We start from the raw sequence: 23,423 nt of genomic DNA, 5'->3' as shown, positions 1-23,423 counted from the left end.
TGCCACCAGCTTCTTATACTCTTCATCCAACCTCTTGCCCAAATCGCTCATGCTCGTGTCTGCCCGATTCTCCCTGGGCTACACACAACAGACAATAACATAATTTAGTGACAGTGTTTACAGATGATCATCTTTATTAACGAACAAGTCCAGTAAACAAATTTAACTTCTCACCATGTCTTTAAAGGCCTCTCCCCTGTAATAAACCGTGGAGCCTGGATCGTCCCTCGTCACGTAACTGCTTCATGCTTGAAGCCACCAGATGCAGCTCCTCTTCATCATAGGCATATACCTGTTGGTCCTCACAGGTCATCAGAACGAGCTGCTCACACGGGAATGAGATGCCCTCGACCACACCAATAACCTGCATGGTTACAACCTTCGGAAGGTAGAATTTCCCCCAACCGTTCACCACAAGAAAATTATCTTTGTAAACGGTGTCCTCAAGCCTTGCTTTCCTCAATGTGGCACCAGCCGGCTTCTTTAAGGGGAAACGCTCACCTTTATTTGCAGATACAATCTGTGAAACACCTGCTGGGGAGTCATCCTCACCTGCAACATGTGGCAACACATGCAGTTTCTTTAAGGATGGAAAATAATTATTTCAGCTTTCCTTTTACATGAGACAGAGATGATTGTACTGTACCTTTTTCTCTTTTGACAGGTGGGACATGAGACACAACAGGAAGGTTATGTTTCAACCTGAAATACAGAAGAGATTATGATTGTTATAAAGTTTATAAGAACATTTTTCCTTTTACAATCCATTGTCATCCTTTCTCTCGTGCTCCTGCAGCCCCAGTCAGTCAGCCTCACTGTATGGAGCTTAAAAATTACTGTAAATAACTGTGAAATTTCAACTGTAAATGAGCATCAAAAAGAGTAAATAATTATAATGTGTATGCTAAATTACTGCAAATTGACAAATGATAAATTGCCTTTATTTTTACACTGCTAATCTGCTGAAAATACGCTAATTTACAGTAATACGGCACATTATCTTTGAAAACAACATAAAAAATTTGTAACATTATTTACAATGAATCACCTTACAATTTGAGTGCTCTGGAATGCACACAGTCTTTGCAGACTACTAAGGATCAGACATCCTATCAATATGCAATCGATTATATAACTAACCATTAATGAGTATATGTTTCTAAGCATAAATGACAATCCAACAATATAACTCTGACCACAACGACTTTTAAAAACTTTCAAACTTCTGCTTTCTGCTGTGTTTCAGATTTTCCAGGATGCTGGATTTCCTTTCTGCCACCAGCTTCTTATACTCTTCGTCCAACCTCTTGCCCAAATCGCTGATGCTCGTGTCTGCCCGATTCTCCCTGGGCTACACACAACAGACAATAACATAATTTAGTGACAGTGTGGTATGTTTGTGCTAATGCTGACCTTGGGGCTCAGAGTTTCTCTGTGTGTATGTATTCAGGAATGTTAACTTGACCAATGTCCAATGGTTTGACAGCTTTCCTGTTGGATTGTATCACACAGAACGGGGATAAGTGCCCCAGTGGCCAGGCTGTGCACACCCTCATCTCTCTCCTTCACCATCATTAGTATTGGAAACCGGCATTAGCTCAGAGTAGATTAGACTTCTGTATAGTGCAAGTGATTTGATTTTATGATTATGTGATTCAGTTTTGTCTGTGCTCAAGCTAAATTACTTTAATAAAATATGTTGAATTCAAAAATTATAAACTGTGGACATTACCCTTTTAAACCTTTCTGAAACAATACAGGTAAAAACCAGTGTATAAAAGTTTACATGGGTATAAATAGCTCTTACACTTTACCCCAGCCTTTAAAATGACCAGATCCCTGGGGCCTGTTTTCCAGGCCACTAAATTAAACCCAGTCAATTACCAAGTGCACAGATCAAAAACCTACGAGGCCCACTAATAGTCCAAAAGTCTAAATCTTTAATAGAAAAGACAGGCAGAACTCAAACAAACAATAATCCAAACGAGGAGCATATATACACACTGGAAAGTAACTAATTATCAGTTATTACATCAGACTGATTCAATAAAGTAAAACTAATAAGGGAAGACGAACACAAGGGAAATAAAAATGACAACAGTGTAAACATACCAAAACTCACAAAATAAAACAGGAAATTGACTACAAACCGAGGAGTGTGACACAAATACATTCGTATTAAAACATATGTGATAATTTTCTTCCTTTGTAGCATTTTTAAGATATGTGTTAGAACAGTTATTATGCTGTGTGGATTAGGAACCAAACATCTTTGCCAAATAGTTAACTTAATACAAACTTAAAACAGTGAACAATTTTCAAGATTCTGATTTACAGATGATATGGACAGCAAACAAAAGTCACGAAAGGTTTCATTATTTAAGAGATCCAGTTTTTCACACAGGAAAGAAATGAAAGAATCCAGTGCAGCAGGACCAAAGGTGTGTGTCAGCAAACTGAAGGTTGAGGAATCAGTCAGTTCCTGTTTAAGGTTGTGTTGGATTTTGCGAAGAGTCTGTCTGTTATTAGAAAGTAAGTGTATTAACAATATTACACAAATAACCCAAATGACAAATAATACCAAAAAAGATACAACTTTCATATTGTTCTACTTACTTACTTTGTCATATCAGCACTTGAATGGTCGATGCCTTTACAGACCATGTCTCTTGTGACTTTGCAAGCCAATCTTCCGGCAAACCCGAGGGCTAGCTCCCCAGCCTCCTCTTCACTCAGGACACTAAACACCGTTGGTTTAGTTTTGGCCTTCTTGGGCCTGTCAAGAATCATTGCAGGCAGTTTAGCTTTACGGCCCTAAAAAAGAAAAAGTGCAAACACCAAAAGAGACACACACAGACACAAAGTTAAATGCTTTTGTTTACATGGTGTAACTGTGTATATGTTGCAGCAAATGCACAATTTCCAGATTCCACATTGTCACTTCAGTGATACGAGTAACCCGGATTTCTTTCAGGTGACATCAAAATCAAAATGTAAACCTACCCCAATTAAAGCTCTGAAAACATGAACTGACATGTTCTCTGCTTGGATTCTGCGCTTGATCTCGTCTTCTGTTATTGTGTAGGTTTTCTTTTTTGAGCTTGGTACAGATAAGCGACCATGCACTCTATAAACTGTACTACTTCCTTCTGAATCACTTTGAAATTCTGCATCTGCATCAATCCTGTCAGCATCATCATCATCAGCATTATCTGTACTCAATAATAATGGATTGCATTTATATAGCGCTTTTCAAGCTACTCTTCCACTGCTGTAGATATATTCATAGCACTCTGTAGATCTGTTTACCTCACACCAATACATCTGTATATATGTAGCACATCTGTATATTTGCTCTTATTGCACTTACTGATAAGATGCAAACTGTATTTTGTTACCCTGTATTTAGACATGTGTAATGACAGTAAAGTTGAATTCTAAATGCTATCCTAAACATTTAAACAAAAGCAGCTGCACAGCTACAGAAGTTTTTAGAAGTGATTTTTAGAAGGCCAGTAAAGAGAGCATGGAGACAGATGGAGGATGCCAAATCCACTGAATCTACACGCTTCCTATTTCCACCCCATCCTTCCAGTACTCTACTATACTCCCTGCTCTCTCTACCACAACTGTCTTTGAACTTGCCTGGGCCAGGTCTGAGTCCAGCTTTGCAACTCCAGCCAGGTCACATGACACAGGGGTTTGCTCTGATGTCAACAGGCAGGTCAGTGGAGCCCTCTGGTGATGGATTTATGCCAGTGAAACAGGAGGAGGCCTGAGAACAGACAGCAGGCTTAACTAGCAGGACAAAGTAGCATGTAGTACTTGAAGGAGTCATCACAGCCAATCAGTTCTCAGGAAAATGGAACATCACGTACATTTTCTCTTCTTTGATTTTCATCAATGTATTTCCTTTGAAATTTTAAAAATTATTATTTTTTTAAATATTTCCTTCTGTCAATATTTCTGCCTGATTAGAAGCTCATAGGCAGTTCCTGTCACTCTACAATAAAATAATGTAAAGGCTGCCCTCTCTGCCTCCCACTAGCTGACCTAACTGACACAAGTAAACTGTGTTAAGATGCCCTACATGGACTAAGGTTCTTGGCCACATACATATAGATTTGTGTGGCTGTAGAAATCGTGCCATGAAGCTCCCAGCGCACATTTTTGATGCTTCTGTCTGTGGCAGAGGTGGTTTGGAGCTCGGCAGAGCCTCGGTGGCTTTTACTGACTATACACCTCTACTCATTTATTATGAACAAACAGCACAACTGTTTGTGGTTTTTTCTATATTACACTTGCATGATTTAGATTTATACTTATGTGGTAGCTATTCACTGGCCTGACAAAGTTATTTTAAATGATATCATGTCATGAATAACACAAGTTATTTTCCATGAAATCTAAAAGTGGTGAAATTCTCAAAAAAATGAATGAGACGTGCATGTAATTTGACATATTTTGTTGTTTTGTGTGTGTGTTTGTCTGTATGAAATTTTGACGTGTATCTGAAAAACACAATTTTGAAAACACTGGAAAGACCTCAAGACATTTTTTCATTTGCTTACTATGTAAACAAAAATTCCCACCAATGCTTTTCAGTGTGAAATTTAGTGTGTAGAGAAAATACCTGTGCCAGTTTGTCTCCATCTAGTGGTGAATAACGCATTACCACTACATCAGGTGAGTTTTTCTCTGTGCACAGTGACACAAAACTCATTTAACAACATAAACTATTTAAAAAATGATGTAGGCAGATCAAGGCAATGTTACAGATTCAGTAAGAACAGAAGTTTATTGCAATCCTTCAAATATGCAGGGCGTCACACTAACACAGCTGCTTGTCCAGCATAGCTCTGTTATTATCAATTTGATTCGAAACGTGTCGAGTTTATTGTCTTAAACTGGCATTAAAGCTTCAATGAACTAAAGTGGTCCCTCTGAGTCAGCACCCAGAAAGCTCGTCTCTTTTAAAAATGTGGCCATAAATACGAGCGCTGCTAGGATCTTAAAACACTGGGGCTAAATCCAGACCTGAAATCTTTGGAAGTTTCACTCAGTAACAGCACCTTTTTAATATTATTGACTATATTTTATAGTCACATTTATATAAAATGTCAAACATTATACGTTAGCTAAAGGTTGAAGTCACAGAGCTATACTGAACAACAATGCAATTTGAGTTTTTCTTGTTTGTACTATATATTTGATTTATTGTAAGCAGTGGGACTAAAACCTAAAGAAAAAAATAGTAAAAATATGAATGAATCTCTGCTCTTACAGCTTGTGCTTTTATTGTGCCGTGATGTCTCCTTTGAAACTGTCCTCTTGCTCGTCTTTTGGATGCTCACCTCTTCTTCACCTTTCCTGTTCCTTTCACTAAACTGCTGCACTCTTGTTCTCTGCTCTCGCCTCCTGTTCTGGTTACAATTAGAATGCAGTCAGCATGTGCCAAATAAACTTGCTCCAAATCGATCATGTTTGATATGATGATGAAGTTTTTAAACATCTTATTTATCAACTTATTTGATGCACAATTATTAAACAAATATCAGACTGTAGAAAAGCCAATAATAATGCACTGAGCAAGTTCATGCCATAAGAGCTAAATGACCATAAAAGAAAATCCTGAATGCCTAATACAGGACAGGCCAACATTGAATGCAGCCACAGATCGACATCAGTCAGCTTTCTGCACTTTCCACCTGATCACATCTGTCCTCAAAGTCATGTCATTTCCTCTGTGGTTCATTTATGTTTACTTTTACATTTGCAGTGACAGTAAATTTAGTGACATACATTATTTCCTATGGACTGCTGGGTTATCTTGGTTCATTTAAGTTAGTATTTTTACACCGACCAGCATCTGGCCAATCCACCACCTTTCAATGTTTATAACGTTACAAAAAAAAAAAAAAATCATTGGCCCACCGCGCAAATGCCCGGTATGCCCGGTGGCCAGTCCAGCTATGGTCGTGCCATCAGTTAACCCTTCGCCTAGGGTTGCCGACCCCTGATCTATATATACACTGTCAAAGATACTTGTCTTTGAGTGAAGATTTAAGGTGATAGGAAATATAAATAACTTCAACTTGAATCTTTGACATAGAGTTCAAGCTCACTGCTGTAATATATCATAATAATCTGACAAAAAATATAATATTGGCCATATTATATTTACATTACCAAAGTGAGATGACTATGGTCCCATGAACAACATTAGCTAATTGTTATTTACTAACTAATCTTGAAATGACTGTTCAGTACAGAAATTAAGCCCAACAATTATGTTTTTACAGCCCCATGGTCTCAGCCTCAGATACTCAGCTAATCAAAGTGATGTCATAAAAAAAATGAATGAACAACAAAACATTTTTCTCCTTCATTTCTGTCAAACAATGCTGTATGAAACTTTTCTCGGGGTTAGTATCATGGTTGCTAGGCAACCGGAGCAGCGCGACGACGGCCAGACCGTCCCATTTCACAAGCCTCTCATTTCCGCACTTCTCGTACTTCCTAGTACGCGCCGTACATAGTACGCGAACTGCGCTTACTCCGAAGCGTGGGGTCGCTGGATTGGGACACAGCCCATGTGTGCTCATAGTGCAGTCTGCTAGTTCAAATGCACAACATAAATGACAACTTATGTTGTTGCACTCTTGGTGCATTCTTGCACCTTTTTTAAAACACACCCCTTTAGCTTACATCTTGAAAGTAGTGCAAGCCATATGGGTTTATATTCCAAACAATGACACACGAACTTGACCACCGAAATCCGCTTAACATGGCTGCTAATTTTCAAGTTTACTAGCTTATTCACGATTAGCACACTAATAATCATCATTAACCACACATCATAACATAACCAAACGATAACATATAGAAAGAAACAATGTACGTATAAAACACAAATTCTTACCTAGCAGGAGAATAAATAATCAGTATTTTAAGGCTACTGCATGTACAGATGTCACTGCTGGCTCACATGAGCTACCTCTGAGAACCCCACAGTTTACTCCCCAGCTGACTGTCGCGAAAGAGTCGTAAATCACCGGCATTGTAAAACTTTAAATTATTCCAGGGCATGTTAAAAACAAAACTCCAAACAGATGGACTGGATATTAAACGGTATCAAACGACTAGATTAACACAGGGTTACAACTACATTCTACCATCGTCACATCGAGAGTTTATTCATTAATCATCAGAGTTCAACAATGTGACATCCAGTTGAAAACAACTTCAGTAACGCCAGCCAAAACAGGCTAACAGTGAATAACAGCACAAAAACAGCCGTGCTTATCGACAGCTCGACATATCACATGTCACATTTTAACTGTCCGTTTTACAGCCTCTTCCAGAAAACGAACGCTTACGCGGTACACTATACAAATATACAGTATATTGATTTTATTTGGTTTTAGAGTTTAACCTGAAATCTTTTGCTGCTGAGCAGCAGAGCTCCAAAGCGTCCCCTGCAACCATGGTTACGCAGAGGCGTAACAGTGTTCCAACTGTGACGTCACAGAGGAGAACCTATGTCAAACTGATACCTGGATCAGCCTGCAACTTTGATTGGCACTTTTCTGCTGAGATCCGGAGCTCGACGCCCTGGCACCCCGGGATAAGATGAGTTGCTGTATTTTTCACGGAGAAAAAATAATTAACATGGAATAACGTCAGTCTCCGATGGAAAAAAAAGATGAAGGCAAAAGAGGACAGCAGATTGAGAAGAGATTTCTTCAAACGGTAAGGAGCTTCTACCAAGTGATATTTGATAAGGTTAAAACTTCAAGCTTAAATCTAATGTCCAGATTCATGCTAAACTTTTCTGATTACTCAGTGAATCTGTTCATATGTTGCCGTTTTAAGCTATTAATTTCATGGTGACAAATATCTTTGACAAAAAATGCAGGATTAATTAAAGGCTCTATATGACTGCTAGGTTAGGACGTGGTTAGGAGCAAATACTTAAGAGAGAGAGAGAGATATTTTTGCTCTGATAGAAATCTTTATTAATATTTATGGGAAATGGGCCTCTATTAGATTGTTTGTGGCCAATACAATAAATTGTCTCCTGGCTTTCAGGTCCCCCTGAGCCAAATTTGCAAAAATACCAGATTTTACAATCAAGGAACAAAGTAGAGTAAAGAACAAATTGCCTATTAAACAGTAATTTGGAGCAGAGGGGCAACTTCCTCAGAAGCCATTAAAATGATTTGAGAGTAAAGATCATGCATCATCATGGTAAGAAAAATTATATCCAATGTGTAACAAAGATACAAGAGGGAGTCACTGAAGTGACAGAACACTGAAGTGACACAAAAGATAATTCAAATTTTACAGTTTTTGCAATTAAGAAAACAAAAACAGATTTAAAGTGAAACAAATATTTCCAAATCATGGAATGGTGCTGACATTATCACTCATTCCATATTGTTCCTAAGGTTTGCAGTCTTTTTCTACTTTAACTTTTGAAGTTGCATGTACACATATGCTTTAACTGCATATGTGTACATGGTCATATGGTCATATGGTCATACACGGTCATATCTTGGTAGGTTTGCAGTTGTAGGAAACCTTTTCTAATTTTGGATGATGGATTGAACAGTGCTCCTTGAGATGTTCAAAGCTCAGGATATTTTTTTATAACCTATCCCTGCTTTAAACTTATCTACAACTTTATCACTGACCTGCCTGGTGAGTTCCTTGGTTTTCATGAAGCTGTTTGTTCATTAATGTTCTTTAACAAACTACTGAGGCTGTCACAGAGCAGTTGTATTTATAATGAGACTAAATTACACACAGGTAAACTTAATTTGGTTGCCTTCTAAAGGCAATTGATATCACTGGATTTTGTTTAGGGGTATCAGAGTAAAGGGAACTGAATGCTAATTAACATGACACTTTTCAGATTTTATTTGCTTGATATTCTGAAAACCATGTATCATTTTGTCTGTGAAGGTTCTCAGTCATCCAGGTCATCGTAGTCAAACTAGCTTGCAAAGAAAAGCGTCTGGACTTCTTTAAGTTACTTGAAGACGTTTCACCTCTCATCCGAGAAGCTTCTTCAGTTCTAAGGTCAAATGGTGGGGAGTCCCAGATTTCCCAAACTTGGCTCAGGTGATTAGAGGATCATCAGGGGGTCCTTTTGTCCCTCTGTGGGGGGATACTCCCACTAGGTTTAAATCTGGGACTCCCCACCATTTGACCTTAGAACTGAAGAAGCTTCTTGGATGAGAGGTGAAACGTCTTCAAGTAACTTAAAGAAGTCCAGACGCTTTTCTTTGCAAGCTCCTTTGACATGTATCATTTTCATACCACTTTACAGTTATGTGGTAACTTGTGTTGGTCTGTCACAGAAGATCTAAGAAAAATTCCATTTACGTTTGTTGTTGTAAAGTGACAAAATGTGTGAAAGTTTTTCAAGATACTGTAGGTCTACATTCTTCTTCTTCTATGGTAGAGCAGCCTGGGCAGAGTAAGACCCAGCTTTTAAATGTTGCCATCTGTTAGCACAAATGACTGTAGAAAACATTGGTTATTGCAAAAGCACATTTTTTTGGGGGGGGGAGGGGGGGGAGGGGCAGAGATTGGAACTTTACTGATAAATGTGACAACCTATATATGTGATGTCATTACGGGATAATGACATCACATATATTTAGAATCTTACCACCAGTTTGATCCTTTGATCCTTAAATCCATAAATAGGGGTGAAAAGTGACGACTTTTAGTCCATTAATTGCAGCAATTCTGCTTGCAGAATTGAAACATTTGCCAGAGCAGTATTTTGAAACATCTGGATCCTTTTCGGAGTAACTGTTTACAGATTCCAACATGTCTCAGAGAAAACAACCGTACAGATTTCTAAGGTTTTCTTTCTTTTTTCTGTTGTTCATAAACAGAAAAAAGACTCACACAGACTCAACCTCTACATGGCTGCCTTCTCCTATAACCCGGCATGTTTCTGGGGTTTGTTTACTTCTTTTTTATGTTGTTCTTTCAGTGTTTGTCTTGAGATAAGGTTTGAAGTGTCTGTGGTGCAGCTGGTCTGGTCTGTCTCGAGACAGTGCAGGCTGCACCCACCTGTAACAGGTGGAGACTCACCAGGACATTCAGAACTCACAAGTTTTATCTTTCTAAACTCTTCTGTAGAGGGTTTCTCTGAGAAGCAAGGGGAAGGTAGTGAGGCCTGGGGGAGGTCCACCGATATAAAGAGTGGCCAGGAGGCCTGGTCCAGGTTTTTTCTGCTTTCTTTTGTGGTGATCGTGGCTCAAGAGTTGGGCGTTCGTCTTGTAATCGGAAGATTGCTGTGTCCTTGGGCAAGACACTTCACCCGTTGCCTACTGGTGGTGGTCAGAGGGCCCGGTGGCGCCAGTGTTAGGCAGCCTCGCCTCTGTCAGTGCGCCCCAGGATGGCTGTGGCTACAATGTAGCTTGTCCTCACCAGTGTGTTAATGGGTGGATGACTGAATGTGTAAAGCACTTTGGGGTCCTTACGGACTAGTGAAATGCCATTTACCATATTTTTACCATTCTTTTCCACGCCTGGGGTTGGTGCCACCCTGTCACAAGGGCTGGCAAGGCTTTCGGAGCCTGGGGAGCGGACACCCGCACAAAGGGTGGCCAGGCGGCCCGGTCCGGGTTTTTTCTTCTTTCTTTCACACGCCTGGTGGGCGGTGCCACCCGATCACAAGGGCTGGCAAGGCTTTCGGAGCCTGGGGAGCGGACACCCGCACAAAGGGTGGCCAGGCGGCCCGGTCCGGGTTTTTTCTTCTTTCTTTCACACGCCTGGTGGGCGGTGCCACCCGATCACAAAAGCTGGTAAGGCTTTCGGAGCCTGGATAGCGGACACCCACACAAAGGGTGGCCAGGCGGCCCGGTCCGGGTTTTTTATTCTTTCTTTCACACGCCTGGTGGGCGGTGCCACCCGATCACAAGGGCTGGCAAGGCTTTCGGAGCCTAGGGAGCGGACAACCGCGAAAAGGGTGGCCAGGCGGCCCGGTCCGGGTTTTTTCTTCTTTCTTTCACACGCCTGGTGGGCGGTGCCACCCGATCACAAGGGCTGGCAAGGCTTTTGGAGCCTGGGGAGCGGACACCCGCACAAAGGGTGGCCAGGCGGCCCGGTCCGGGTTTTTTCTTCTTTCTTTCACACGCCTGGTGGGCGGTGCCACCCGATCACAAGGGCTGGCAAGGCTTTCGGAGCCTGGGGAGCGGACACCCGCACAAAGGGTGGCCAGGCGGCCCGGTCCGGGTTTTTTCTTCTTTCTTTCACACGCCTGGTGGGCTGTGCCACCCGATCACAAAAGCTGGTAAGGCTTTCGGAGCCTGGATAGCGGACACCCACACAAAGGGTGGCCAGGCGGCCCGGTCCGGGTTTTTTATTCTTTCTTTCACACGCCTGGTGGGCGGTGCCACCCGATCACAAGGGCTGGCAAGGCTTTCGGAGCCTAGGGAGCGGACACCCGCGAAAAGGGTGGCAAGGTGGCCCGGTCCGGGTTTTTTCTTCTTTCTTTCACACGCCTGGTGGGCGGTGCCACCCGATCACAAGGGCTGGCAAGGCTTTCGGAGCCTGGGGAGCGGACACCCGCACAAAGGGTGGCCAGGCGGCCCGGTCCGGGTTTTTTCTTCTTTCTTTCACACGCCTGGTGGGCGGTGCCACCCGATCACAAAATCTGGCAAGGCTTTCGGAGCCTGGATAGCGGACACCCGCACAAAGGGTGGCCAGGCGGCCCGGTCCGGGTTTTTTATTCTTTCTTTCACACGCCTGGTGGGCGGTGCCACCCGATCACAAGGGCTGGCAAGGCTTTCGGAGCCTAGGGAGCGGACAACCGCGAAAAGGGTGGCCAGGCGGCCCGGTCCGGGTTTTTTCTTCTTTCTTTCACACGCCTGGTGGGCGGTGCCACCCGATCACAAGAGCTGGCAAGGCTTTCAGAGCCTGGGGAGCGGACACCCAGACAAAGGGTGGCCAGGCGGCCCAGTCCGGGTTTTTTCTTCTTTCTTTCACACGCCTTGTGGGCGGTGCCACCCGATCACAAGGGCTGGCAAGGCTTTCGGAGCCTGGGGAGCGGACACCCAGACAAAGGGTGGCCAGGCGGCCCAGTCCGGGTTTTTTCTTCTTTCTTTCACACGCCTTGTGGGCTGTGCCACCCGATCACAAGGGCTGGCAAGGCTTTCGGAGCCTAGGGAGCGGACACCCGCGAAAACGGTGGCCAGGCGGCCCGGTCCGGGTTTTTTCTTCTTTCTTTCACACGCCTGGTGGGCGGTGCCACCCGATCACAAGGGCTGGCAAGGCTTTCGGAGCCTGGGGAGCGGACACCCGCACAAAGGGTGGCCAGGCGGCCCGGTCCGGGTTTTTTCTTCTTTCTTTCACACGCCTGGTGGGCTGTGCCACCCGATCACAAGGGCTGGCAAGGCTTTCGGAGCCTAGGGAGCGGACACCCGCGAAAAGGGTGGCCAGGTGGCCCGGTCCGGGTTTTTTCTTCTTTCTTTCACACGCCTGGTGGGCGGTGCCACCCGATCACAAGGGCTGGCAAGGCTTTCGGTGCCTGGGAAGCGGACACCCAGACAAAGGGTGGCCAGGCGGCCCGGTCCGGGTTTTTTCTTCTTTCTTTCACACGCCTGGTGGGCTGTGCCACCCGATCACAAGGGCTGGCAAGGCTTTCGGAGCCTAGGGAGCGGACACCCGCGAAAACGGTGGCCAGGCGGCCCGGTCCGGGTTTTTTCTTCTTTCTTTCACACGCCTGGTGGGCGGTGCCACCCGATCACAAGGGCTGGCAAGGCTTTCGGAGCCTGGGGAGCGGACACCCGCACAAAGGGTGGCCAGGCGGCCCGGTCCGGGTTTTTTCTTCTTTCTTTCACACGCCTGGTGGGCGGTGCCACCCGATCACAAAAGCTGGTAAGGCTTTCGGAGCCTGGATAGCGGACACCCACACAAAGGGTGGCCAGGCGGCCCGGTCCGGGTTTTTTATTCTTTCTTTCACACGCCTGGTGGGCGGTGCCACCCGATCACAAGGGCTGGCAAGGCTTTCGGAGCCTAGGGAGCGGACAACCGCGAAAAGGGTGGCCAGGCGGCCCGGTCCGGGTTTTTTCTTCTTTCTTTCACACGCCTGGTGGGCGGTGCCACCCGATCACAAGAGCTGGCAAGGCTTTCAGAGCCTGGGGAGCGGACACCCAGACAAAGGGTGGCCAGGCGGCCCGGTCCGGGTTTTTTTCTTCTTTCTTTCACACGCCTGGTGGGCTGTGCCACCCGATCACAAGGGCTGGAAAGGCTTTCGGAGCCTAGGGAGCGGACACCCGCGAAAACGGTGGCCAGGCGGCCCAGTCCGGGTTTTTTCTTCTTTCTTTCACACTCCTGGTGGGCGGTGCCACCCGATCACAAGGGCTGGAAAGGCTTTCGGAGCCTGGGGAGCCGACACCCAGACAAAGGGTGGCCAGGCGGCCCGGTCCGGGTTTTTTCTTCTTTCTTTCACACGCCTGGTGGGCTGTGCCACCCGATCACAAGGGCTGGCAAGGCTTTCGGAGCCTGGATAGCGGACACCCGCACAAAGGGTGACAAGGCGGCCCAGTCCGGGTTTTTTCTTCTTTCTTTCACACGCCTGGTGGGCGGTGCCACCCGATCACAAGGGCTGGCAAGGCTTTCGGAGCCTGGGGAGCGGACACCCAGACAAAGGGTGGCCAGGCGGCCCGGTCCGGGTTTTTTCTTCTTTCTTTCTCACGCCTGGTGGGCTGTGCCACCCGATCACAAGGGCTGGCAAGGCTTTCGGAGCCTGGGGAGCGGACACCCGCGCAAAGGGTGGCCAGGCGGCCCGGTCTGGTTTTTTTATTCTTTCTTTCACACGCGTGGTGGGCGGTGCCACCCGATCACAATGGCTGGCAAGGTTTTTGGAGCCTGGGGAGCGGACACCCGCGAAAAGGGTGGCCAGGCAGCCCGGTCCGGGTTTTTTCTTCTTTCTTTCACACGCCTGGTGGGCGGTGCCACCCGATCACAAGGGCTGGCAAGGCGTTCAGAGCCTGGGGAGCGGACACCCAGACAAAGGGTGGCCAGGCGGCCCGGTCCGGGTTTTTTCTTCTTTCTTTCACAGGTCTGGTGGGCGGTGCCACCCGATCACAAGGGCTGGCAAGGTTTTCGGAGCCTGGGGAGCGGACACCGGCGAAAAGGGTGGCCAGGCGGCCCGGTCCGGGTTTTTTCTTCTTTCTTTCACACGCCTGGTGGGCGGTGCCACCCGATCACAAGGGCTGGCAAGGCTTTCGGAGTCTAGGGAGCGGACACCCACGAAAACGGTAGCAAGGCGGCCCGGTCCGCGTTTTTTCTTCTTTCTTTCACACGCCTGGTGGGCGGTTCCACCCGATCACAAGGGCTAGCAAGGCTTTCGGAGCCTGGGGAGCGGAGACCCGCACAAAAGGTGGCCAGCGGCCCGGTCCGGGTTTTTTCTTCTTTCTTTCACACGCCTGGTGGGCTGTGCCACCCGATCACAAGGGCTGGCAAGGCTTTCGGAGCCTTGGGAGCGGACACCCGCGAAAAGGGTGGCCAGGCGGCCCGGTGCGGGTTTTTTCTTCTTTCTTTCACACGCCTGGTGGGCGGTGCCACCTGATCACAAGGACTGGCAAGGCTTTCGGAGCCTGGGGAGCGGACACCCGCACAAAGGGTGGCCAGGCGGCCCGGTCTGGTTTTTTTCTTCTTTCTTTCACACGCCTGGTGGGCGGTGCCACCCGATCACAATGGCTGGCAAGGTTCTCGGAGCCTGGGGAGCGGACACCCGCGAAAAGGGTGGCAAGGCAGCCCGGTCCGGGTTTTTTCTTCTTTCTTTCACACGCCTGGTGGGCGGTGCCACCCGATCACAAGGGCTGGCTAGGCGTTCAGAGCCTGGGGAGCGGACACCCAGACAAAGGGTGGCCAGGCGGCCCGGTCCGGGTTTTTTCTTCTTTCTTTCACACGCCTGGTGGGCTGTGCCACCCGATCACAAGGGCTGGCAAGGCTTTCGGAGCCTAGGGAGCGGACACCCGCGAAAACGGTGGCCAGGCGGCCCGGTCCGGGTTTTTTCTTCTTTCTTTCACACGCCTGGTGGGCGGTGCCACCCGATCACAAGGGCTGGCAAGGCTTTCGGAGCCTTGGGAGCGGACACCCGCACAAAGAGTGGCCAGGCGGCCCGGTCCGGGTTTTTTCTTCTTTCTTTCACACGCCTGGTGGGCTGTGCCACCCGATCACAAGGGCTGGCAAGGCTTTCGGAGCCTGGATAGCGGACACCCGCACAAAGGGTGGCCAGGCGGCCCGGTCCGGGTTTTTTCTTCTTTCTTTCACACGCCTGGTGGGCGGTGCCACCCGATCACAAGGGCTGGCAAGGCTTTCGGAGCCTAGGGAGCGGACACCCGCGAAAAGGGTGGCAAGGCGGCCCGGTCCGGGTTTTTTCTTCTTTCTTTCACACGCCTGGTGGGCGGTGCCACCCGATCACAAGGGCTGGCAAGGCTTTCGGAGCCTGGGGAGCGGACACCCGCACAAAGGGTGGCCAGGCGGCCCGGTCCGGGTTTTTTCTTCTTTCTTTCACACGCCTGGTGGGCGGTGCCACCCAATCACAAGGGCTGGCAAGGCGTTCAGAGCCTGGGGAGCGGAGACCCAGACAAAGGGTGGCCAGGCGGCCCGGTCCGGGTTTTTTCTTCTTTCTTTCACACGCCTGGTGGGCTGTGCCACCCGATCACAAGGGCTGGCAAGGCTTTCGGAGCCTGGGGAGCGGACACCCGCGCAAAGGGTGGCCAGGCGGCCCGGTCTGGTTTTTTTATTCTTTCTTTCACACGCGTGGTGGGCGGTGCCACCCGATCACAATGGCTGGCAAGGTTTTTGGAGCCTGGGGAGCGCACACCCGCGAAAAGGGTGGCCAGGCAGCCCGGTCCGGGTTTTTTCTTCTTTCTTTCACACGCCTGGTGGGCGGTGCCACCCGATCACAAGGGCTGGCAAGGCGTTCAGAGCCTGGGGAGCGGACACCCAGACAAAGGGTGGCCAGGCGGCCCGGTCCGGGTTTTTTCTTCTTTCTTTCACACGTCTGGTGGGCGGTGCCACCCGATCACAAGGGCTGGCAAGGTTTTCGGAGCCTGGGGAGCGGACACCGGCGAAAAGGGTGGCCAGGCGGCCCGGTCCGGGTTTTTTCTTCTTTCTTTCACACGCCTGGTGGGCGGTGCCACCCGATCACAAGGGCTGGCAAGGCTTTCGGAGTCTAGGGAGCGGACACCCACGAAAACGGTAGCAAGGCGGCCCGGTCCGCGTTTTTTCTTCTTTCTTTCACACGCCTGGTGGGCGGTTCCACCCGATCACAAGGGCTAGCAAGGCTTTCGGAGCCTGGGGAGCGGAGACCCGCACAAAAGGTGGCCAGCGGCCCGGTCCGGGTTTTTTCTTCTTTCTTTCACACGCCTGGTGGGCTGTGCCACCCGATCACAAGGGCTGGCAAGGCTTTCGGAGCCTAGGGAGCGGACACCCGCGAAAAGGGTGGCCAGGCGGCCCGGTGCGGGTTTTTTCTTCTTTCTTTCACACGCCTGGTGGGCGGTGCCACCCGATCACAAGGGCTGGCAAGGCGTTCAGAGCCTGGGGAGCGGACACCCAGAAAAAAGGGTGGCCAGGCGGCCCGGTCCGGGTTTTTTCTTCTTTCTTTCACACGCCTGGTGGGCTGTGCCACCCGATCACAAGGGCTGGCAAGGCTTTCGGAGCCTAGGGAGCGGACACCCGCGAAAACGGTGGCCAGGCGGCCCGGTCCGGGTTTTTTCTTCTTTCTTTCACACGCCTGGTGGGCGGTGCCACCCGATCACAAGGGCTGGAAAGGCTTTCGGAGCCTAGGGAGCGGACACCCGCGAAAAGGGTGGCAAGGCGGCCCGGTCCGGGTTTTTTCTTCTTTCTTTCACACGCCTGGTGGGCGGTGCCACCCGATCACAAGGGCTGGCAAGGCTTTCGGAGCCTGGGGAGCGGACACCCGCACAATGGGTGGCCAGGCGGCCCGGTCCGGGTTTTTTCTTCTTTCTTTCACACGCCTGGTGGGCGGTGCCACCCAATCACAAGGGCTGGCAAGGCGTTCAGAGCCTGGGGAGCGGAGACCCAGACAAAGGGTGGCCAGGCGGCCCGGTCCGGGTTTTTTCTTCTTTCTTTCACACGCCTGGTGGGCGGTGCCACCCGATCACAAGGGCTGGCAAGGCGTTCAGAGCCTGGGGAGCGGACACCCAGAAAAAAGGGTGGCCAGGCGGCCCGGTCCAGGTTTTTTCTTCTTTCTTTCACACGCCTGGTGGGCTGTGCCACCCGATCACAAGGGCTGGCAAGGCTTTCGGAGCCTAGGGAGCGGACACCCGCGAAAACGGTGGCCAGGCGGCCCGGTCCGGGTTTTTTCTTCTTTCTTTCACACGCCTGGTGGGCGGTGCCACCCGATCACAAGGGCTGGCAAGGCTTTCAATTCAATTCAATTCAATTCAATTTTATTTATATAGCGCCAAATCACAACAAATGTCGCCTCAAGGCGCTTCATAGATACAGAGAAAAGCCCAACAATCATATGACCCCCTATGAGCAAGCACTTTGGCGACAGTGGGAAGGAAAAACTCCCTTCTAACAGGAAGAAACCTCCGGCAGAACCAGGCTCAGGGAGGGGTTGCCATCTGCTGCGACCGGTTGGGGTGAGAGAAGGAAGACAGGATAAAGACATGCTGTGGAAGAGAGACAGAGATTAATAACAGATACGATTCAATACAGAGAGGTCTGTTAATACATAGTGAGTTAGAAAGGTGACTGGAAAGGAAAAACTCAATGCATCATGGGAATCCCCCGGCAGCCTACATCTATTGCAGCATAACTAAGGGAGGATTCAGGGTCACCTGGTCCAGCCCTAACTATATGCTTTAGCAAAAAGGAAAGTTTTAAGCCTAATCTTAAAAGTAGAGATAGTGTCTGTCTCCCCAATCCAAACTGGAAGCTGGTTCCACAGAAGAGGGGCCTGAAAACTGAAGGCTCTCCCTCCCATTCTACTTTTAAATACTCTAGGAACAACAAGTAGGCCTGCAGAGCGAGAGCGAAGTGCTCTAATAGGGTGATATGGTACTACAAGGTCATTAAGATAAGATGGGGCCTGATTATTTAAGACCTTGTATGTGAGGAGCAGGATTTTGAATTCAATTCTGGATTTAACAGGAAGCCAATGAAGGGAAGCCAAAACAGGAGAAATATGCTCTCTCTTTCTAGTCCCTGTCAGTACTCTTGCTGCAGCATTTTGGATTAACTGAAGGCTTTTCAGTGAGTTTTTTGGACATCCTGATAATAATGAATTGCAGTAGTCCAGCCTGGAAGTAATAAATGCATGAACTAGTTTTTCAGCGTCACTCTGAGACAGGATATTTCTAATTTTAGAGATGTTGCGCAAATGGAAGAACGCAGTCTTACATATTTGTTTAATATGTGCGTTGAAGGACATATCCTGGTCAAAAATGACTCCAAGGTTCCTCACAGTGTTACTGGAGGCCAAGGTAATGCCATCCAGAGTAAGAATCTGGTTAGATACCAAATTTCTAAGCTTTTCAGCGCCGAGTACAATGACCTCAGTTTTATCTGAGTTGAGAAGCAGAAAGTTCGTGGCCATCCAAGTCTTTATGTCTTTAAGACATTCCTGCAGTTTAACTAATTGGTGTGTGTTATCTGGCTTCATGGACAGATAGAGCTGGGTGTCATCTGCATAGCAGTGAAAATGTATGCTATGTCTTCTAATGATGCTGCCTAGGGGAAGCATGTATAATGTAAACAGAATTGGTCCTAGCACTGAACCCTGTGGAACTCCATAATTAACCTCAGTGTGTGAAGAGGACTCTCCATTTACATGCACAAATTGGAGTCTATTAGATAGATATGATACAAACCACTGCAGTGCAATACCTGTAATACCTACAGCATGTTCTAATCGCTCTAATAGAATATTATGGTCAACAGTATCGAATGCTGCACTAAGGTCAAGAAGGACAAGCACAGAGTTGAGTCCACTGTCAGAGGCCATAAGAAGATCATTTGTAACCTTCACTAAAGCTGTTTCTGTGCTGTGATGAGCTCTGAAACCTGACTGAAACTCTTCAAATAAACCATTCCTCTGCAGATGATCTGTTAGCTGTTTGACAACTACTCTTTCAAGGATTTTTGATATGAAAGGAAGGTTGGAGATTGGCCTATAATTAGCTAAGACTGCTGGGTCTAGAGATGGCTTTTTGAGTAAAGGTTTAACTGCAGCCACCTTGAAGGCCTGTGGTACATAGCCGATTATTAGAGATAGGTTGATCATATATAAGATCGAAGAATTAATCAATGGCAGAACTTCTTTGAGCAGTTTTGTAGGAATGGGGTCTAAAAGACACGTTGATGGTTTGGAGGAAGTAATTATTGACGTTAACTCAGAAAGATCGATTGGAAAAAAAGAGTCTAACTTAACATCAATGGAACTACAAGTAGCTGTAGATAATATTACATCTGTGGGATGATTATTGGTAATTTTTTCTCTAATGATAAAAATTTTATTTGTGAAGAAGTTCATGAAGTCATCACTAGTTAACGTTAAAGGGATGGTTGGCTCAAAAGAGCTCTGGCTTTTTGTCAGCCTGGCTACAGTGCTGAAGAGAAACCTGGGGTTGTTCTTATTTTCTTCAATCAGTGACGAATAGTAAGCTGTTCTGGCTTTGCGGAGGGCTTTCTTATAAAGCAACAAACTATTTCTCCAGGCTAAATGATGATCCTCTAAATTTGTGACACGCCATTTCCTCTCCAGATTACGAGTCGTCTGCTTGAGGGTACGTGTTTGAGAATTATACCACGGGGTCATGTACTTCTGATTAGAGACCTTAGTTTTCACTGGAGCTACAGTATCCAGAGTCGTACGTAGTGAGGAGGTGAAATTATTAACAAGATAATCGACCTCTGTTGGGGTAGCGTTCAGATAGCTGCTCTGCTCTGTGTTGGTACAGGGCATTGACGATGATAACAGTGGCTGGATTATATTCTTAAACTTAGTTACAGCGCTTTCAGAAAGACATCTACTTTGATAAAGTCCACTCTCCACTGCTGCGTAATCAATTATTGTAAATGTAAATTTTATCAAGAAATGATCAGACAGGAGAGGGTTTTCAGGAAACACTGTTAAATGTTCAGTTTCTATGCCATATGTTAAAACCAGATCTAGAGTGTGATTAAAGTGGTGGGTGGGTTCTTTTACATTTTGAGAGAAACCAATTGAGTCTAACAACAGATTAAATGCCATGTTGAGGCTGTCATTTTTAGCATCTACATGGATGTTAAAATCACCCACAATAATTATTTTATCTGAGCTCAGAACTAAATCAGATAAAAAGTCTGAGAAATCAGACAGAAACTCTGTGTAAGGCCCAGGTGGACTATAGATGATAACAAGTAAGACTGGTTTCTGAGTTTCACAGCTGGGGTGGATAATGTTAAGCATCAGGCTTTCAAATGAATTAAAAGTCTGTCTTGGTCTTTCATTAATTAATAGACTGGTGTGAAAAATTGCTGCCACACCGCCCCCTCGACCTGTGCTTCGAGATTTCTGGTAGTTAGAATGACTCGGGGGTGTTGATTCATTTAAGCTAACATAATCATCCTGCTGCAACCAGGTTTCTGTAAGGCAGAGTAAATCAATTTGTTGATCATTTATTAAGTCATGTACTAACAGAGACTTGGAAGAGAGAGACCTAATATTTAATAATCCACATTTCACTGTTTTACTCTTTGGTTCAGATGTGGATACTGTATTGTTCTTTCTTTGTAAATGTTTAAGTTGTTTGTTGCTGGTTTTTAGTTTGTTTTTTGTCTTTTTGGAAGCAGACACAGTCTCTATGGAGATGGGTTTTTGGGGGGGTAGCAGGAGGAGAGAAGCTGCAGAGAGGCGTGTAAGACTGCAACTCTGCTTCCTGGTCCCAACTCTGGATAGTCATGTTTTGAGGGGTTTAATAAATTTGTCCATATTTCTAGAAATGAGAGCTGCTCCATCCAAAGTGGGATGGATGCCATCTCTCCTAACAAGACCAGGTTTCCTCCAGAAGGTTTGCCAATTATCTATGAAGCCCACATCGTTTCTGGGACACCACTCAGACAGCCAGCAATTTAAGGAGAACATGCGGCTAAACATGTCACTCCTGGTCTGATTGGGGAGGGGACCAGAGAAAACTACAGAGTCCGACATTGTTTTGGCAAAGTTGCACACCGATTCAATATTGATTTTAGTGACCTCCGATTGGCGAAACCTGGTGTCATTACTGCCGACGTGAATTATGATTTTATTGAATTTACGTTTACCCTTAGCCAGCAGTTTTAAATTTCCTTCAATGTCGCCTGCTCTGGCCCCTGGAAGACAATTGACTATGGTTGCCGGTGTCTCTAGCTTCACATGTCTGAGAACAGAATCACCAATTACCAGAGTTTGACCCCCAGCGGGTGTGTCACCGAGTGGGGAAAAACGGTTAGACACATGAACGGGTTGGTGGTGTACCTGGGGCTTCTGTTTAGGACTACGCTTCCTCCTCACCGTTACCCAGCCTTTCCCCAGCTGCTTGGGGTCTGCCGGGGAACAGCTAGCGGGGCCTACGCTATCTTCGGCTGCACCAGCTACAGGGGCCTGGCTAGCTAAGGGTGAGTGCAAGGTGCGAAGCCGAGTCTCCAGATCAGTAATCCTGGCCTCCAGAGCTGCAAATATGCTACATTTGTTACAGATATCATTACCGCTAAAGGAGGCCGAGGAGTAACTAAACATCTGACACAATGAGCAAGAAAGTGCAGAAGGGACAGGTGAAGTAGCCATGGTGCTAACGGGTCGGCTACGAGCTAAGCTAGCGAAACAGTAAAGAGACAGTGAGTGACAGTGAGTGAATACTTTGGCTATAAATTAGGTAGTGAGTACACAGAAAGTGTGCTTCGGATGAAGCACGTGAAGATTATACTGTGAAAAAAAGAATGTATTTAGAAGTTGTTAATTAAACTGCTAAGCAAATAAGCTACTCAGAAACACCACTGTGTTTGAGCAGGAACAGGAAGTGATACTATACCACAGAGCGAGCGAACACCAAGTGACAGCGCCACCGACAGGAACAGCCAGATGCAAGCCAAGACCGGAGCCTGGGGAGCGGACACCAGCACAAAGGGTGGCCAGGCGGCCCGATCCGGGTTTTTTCTTCTTTCTTTCACACGCCTGGTGGGCTGTGCCACCCGATCACAAGGGCTGGCAAGGCTTTCGGAGTCTGGATAGCGGAAACCCGCACAAAGGGTGGCCAGGCGGCCCGGTCCGGGTTTCTTCTTCTTTCTTTCACACGCCTGGTGGGCTGTGCCACCCGATCACAAGGGCTGGCAAGGCTTTCGGAGCCTAGGGAGCGGAGACCCGCGAAAACGGTGGCCAGGCGGCCCGGTCCGGGTTTTTTCTTCTTTCTTTCACACGCCTGGTGGGCGGTGCCACCCGATCACAAGGGCTGGCAAGGCTTTCGGAGCCTAGATAGCGGACACCCGCACAAAGGGTGGCAAGGCGGCCCGGTCCGGGTTTTTTCTTCTTTCTTTCACACGCCTGGTGGGCTGTGCCACCCGATCACAAGGGCTGGCAAGGCTTTCGGAGCCTGGGGAGCGGACACCCGCACAAAGGGTGGCCAGGCGGCCCGGTCCGGGTTTTTTCTTCTTTCTTTCACACGCCTGGTGGGCGGTGCCACCCGATCACAAGGGCTGGAAAGGCGTTCAGAGCCTGGGGAGCGGAGATCCAGACAAAGGGTGGCCAGGCGGCCCGGTCCGGGTTTTTTCTTCTTTCTTTCACACGCCTGGTGGGCGGTGCCACCCGATCACAAGGGCTGGCAAGGCGTTCAGAGCCTGGGGAGCGGACACCCAGACAAAGGGTGGCCAGGCGGCCCGGTCCGGGTTTTTTCTTCTTTCTTTCACACGCCTGGTGGGCTGTGCCACCCGATCACAAGGGCTGGCAAGGCTTTCGGAGCCTAGGGAGCGGACACCCGCGAAAAGGGTGGCCAGGCGGCCCGGTCCCGGTTTTTTCTTCTTTCTTTCACACGCCTGGTGGGCGGTGCCACCCGATCACAAGGGCTGGCAAGGCTTTCGGAGCCTGGGGAGCGGACACCCGCACAAAGGGTGGCCAGGCGGCCCGGTCTGGTTTTTTTATTTTTTCTTTCACACGCCTGGTGGGCGGTGCCACCCGATCACAATGGCTGGCAAGGTTTTCGGAGCCTGGGGAGCGGACACCCGCGAAAAGGGTGGCAAGGCGGCCCGGTCCGGGTTTTTTCTTCTTTCTTTCACACGCCTGGTGGGCGGTGCCACCCGATCACAAGGGCTGGCAAGGCTTTCGGAGCCTGGGGAGCGGACACCCAGACAAAGGGTGGCCAGGCGGCCCGATCCGGGTTTTTTCTTCTTTCTTTCACACG

At 47.8% G+C, this 23,423-nt stretch overlaps 1 protein-coding gene and 1 long non-coding RNA gene across 2 annotated transcripts; both read right to left on the bottom strand.

Moving 5' to 3' along the window:
- Positions 1 to 220: 220 nt before the first annotated feature.
- On the bottom strand, positions 221 to 2,790 carry LOC148096833 (uncharacterized; the record flags this gene model as incomplete). Its single annotated transcript, XM_087834844.1, has 3 exons — positions 2,621 to 2,790; positions 647 to 702; positions 221 to 552 (listed from the first exon to the last, which is right to left on the bottom strand). Coding segments are annotated over exons 1-3 (558 nt in total), but the record flags the coding sequence as incomplete, so codon positions are not given.
- Positions 2,791 to 4,290: 1,500 nt separating this feature from the next.
- LOC148096832 (uncharacterized) lies at positions 4,291 to 7,428 on the bottom strand. Its single transcript, XR_015717135.1, has 3 exons — positions 6,923 to 7,428; positions 5,285 to 5,423; positions 4,291 to 4,698 (listed from the first exon to the last, which is right to left on the bottom strand). It is a non-coding gene; the product is annotated as an uncharacterized LOC148096832 (long non-coding RNA).
- Between the last annotated feature and the right edge of the window lie 15,995 nt (positions 7,429 to 23,423).

The sequence above is a fragment of the Neolamprologus brichardi genome, chromosome 22 (assembly GCF_056152115.1).
Source record: "Neolamprologus brichardi isolate AB-2024 chromosome 22, ASM5615211v1, whole genome shotgun sequence".
Lineage (NCBI taxonomy): Eukaryota > Metazoa > Chordata > Actinopteri > Cichliformes > Cichlidae > Neolamprologus > Neolamprologus brichardi.
Note: the sequence above shows the minus strand (reverse complement) of the source record. Positions and strands in the feature narration are given on the sequence as shown.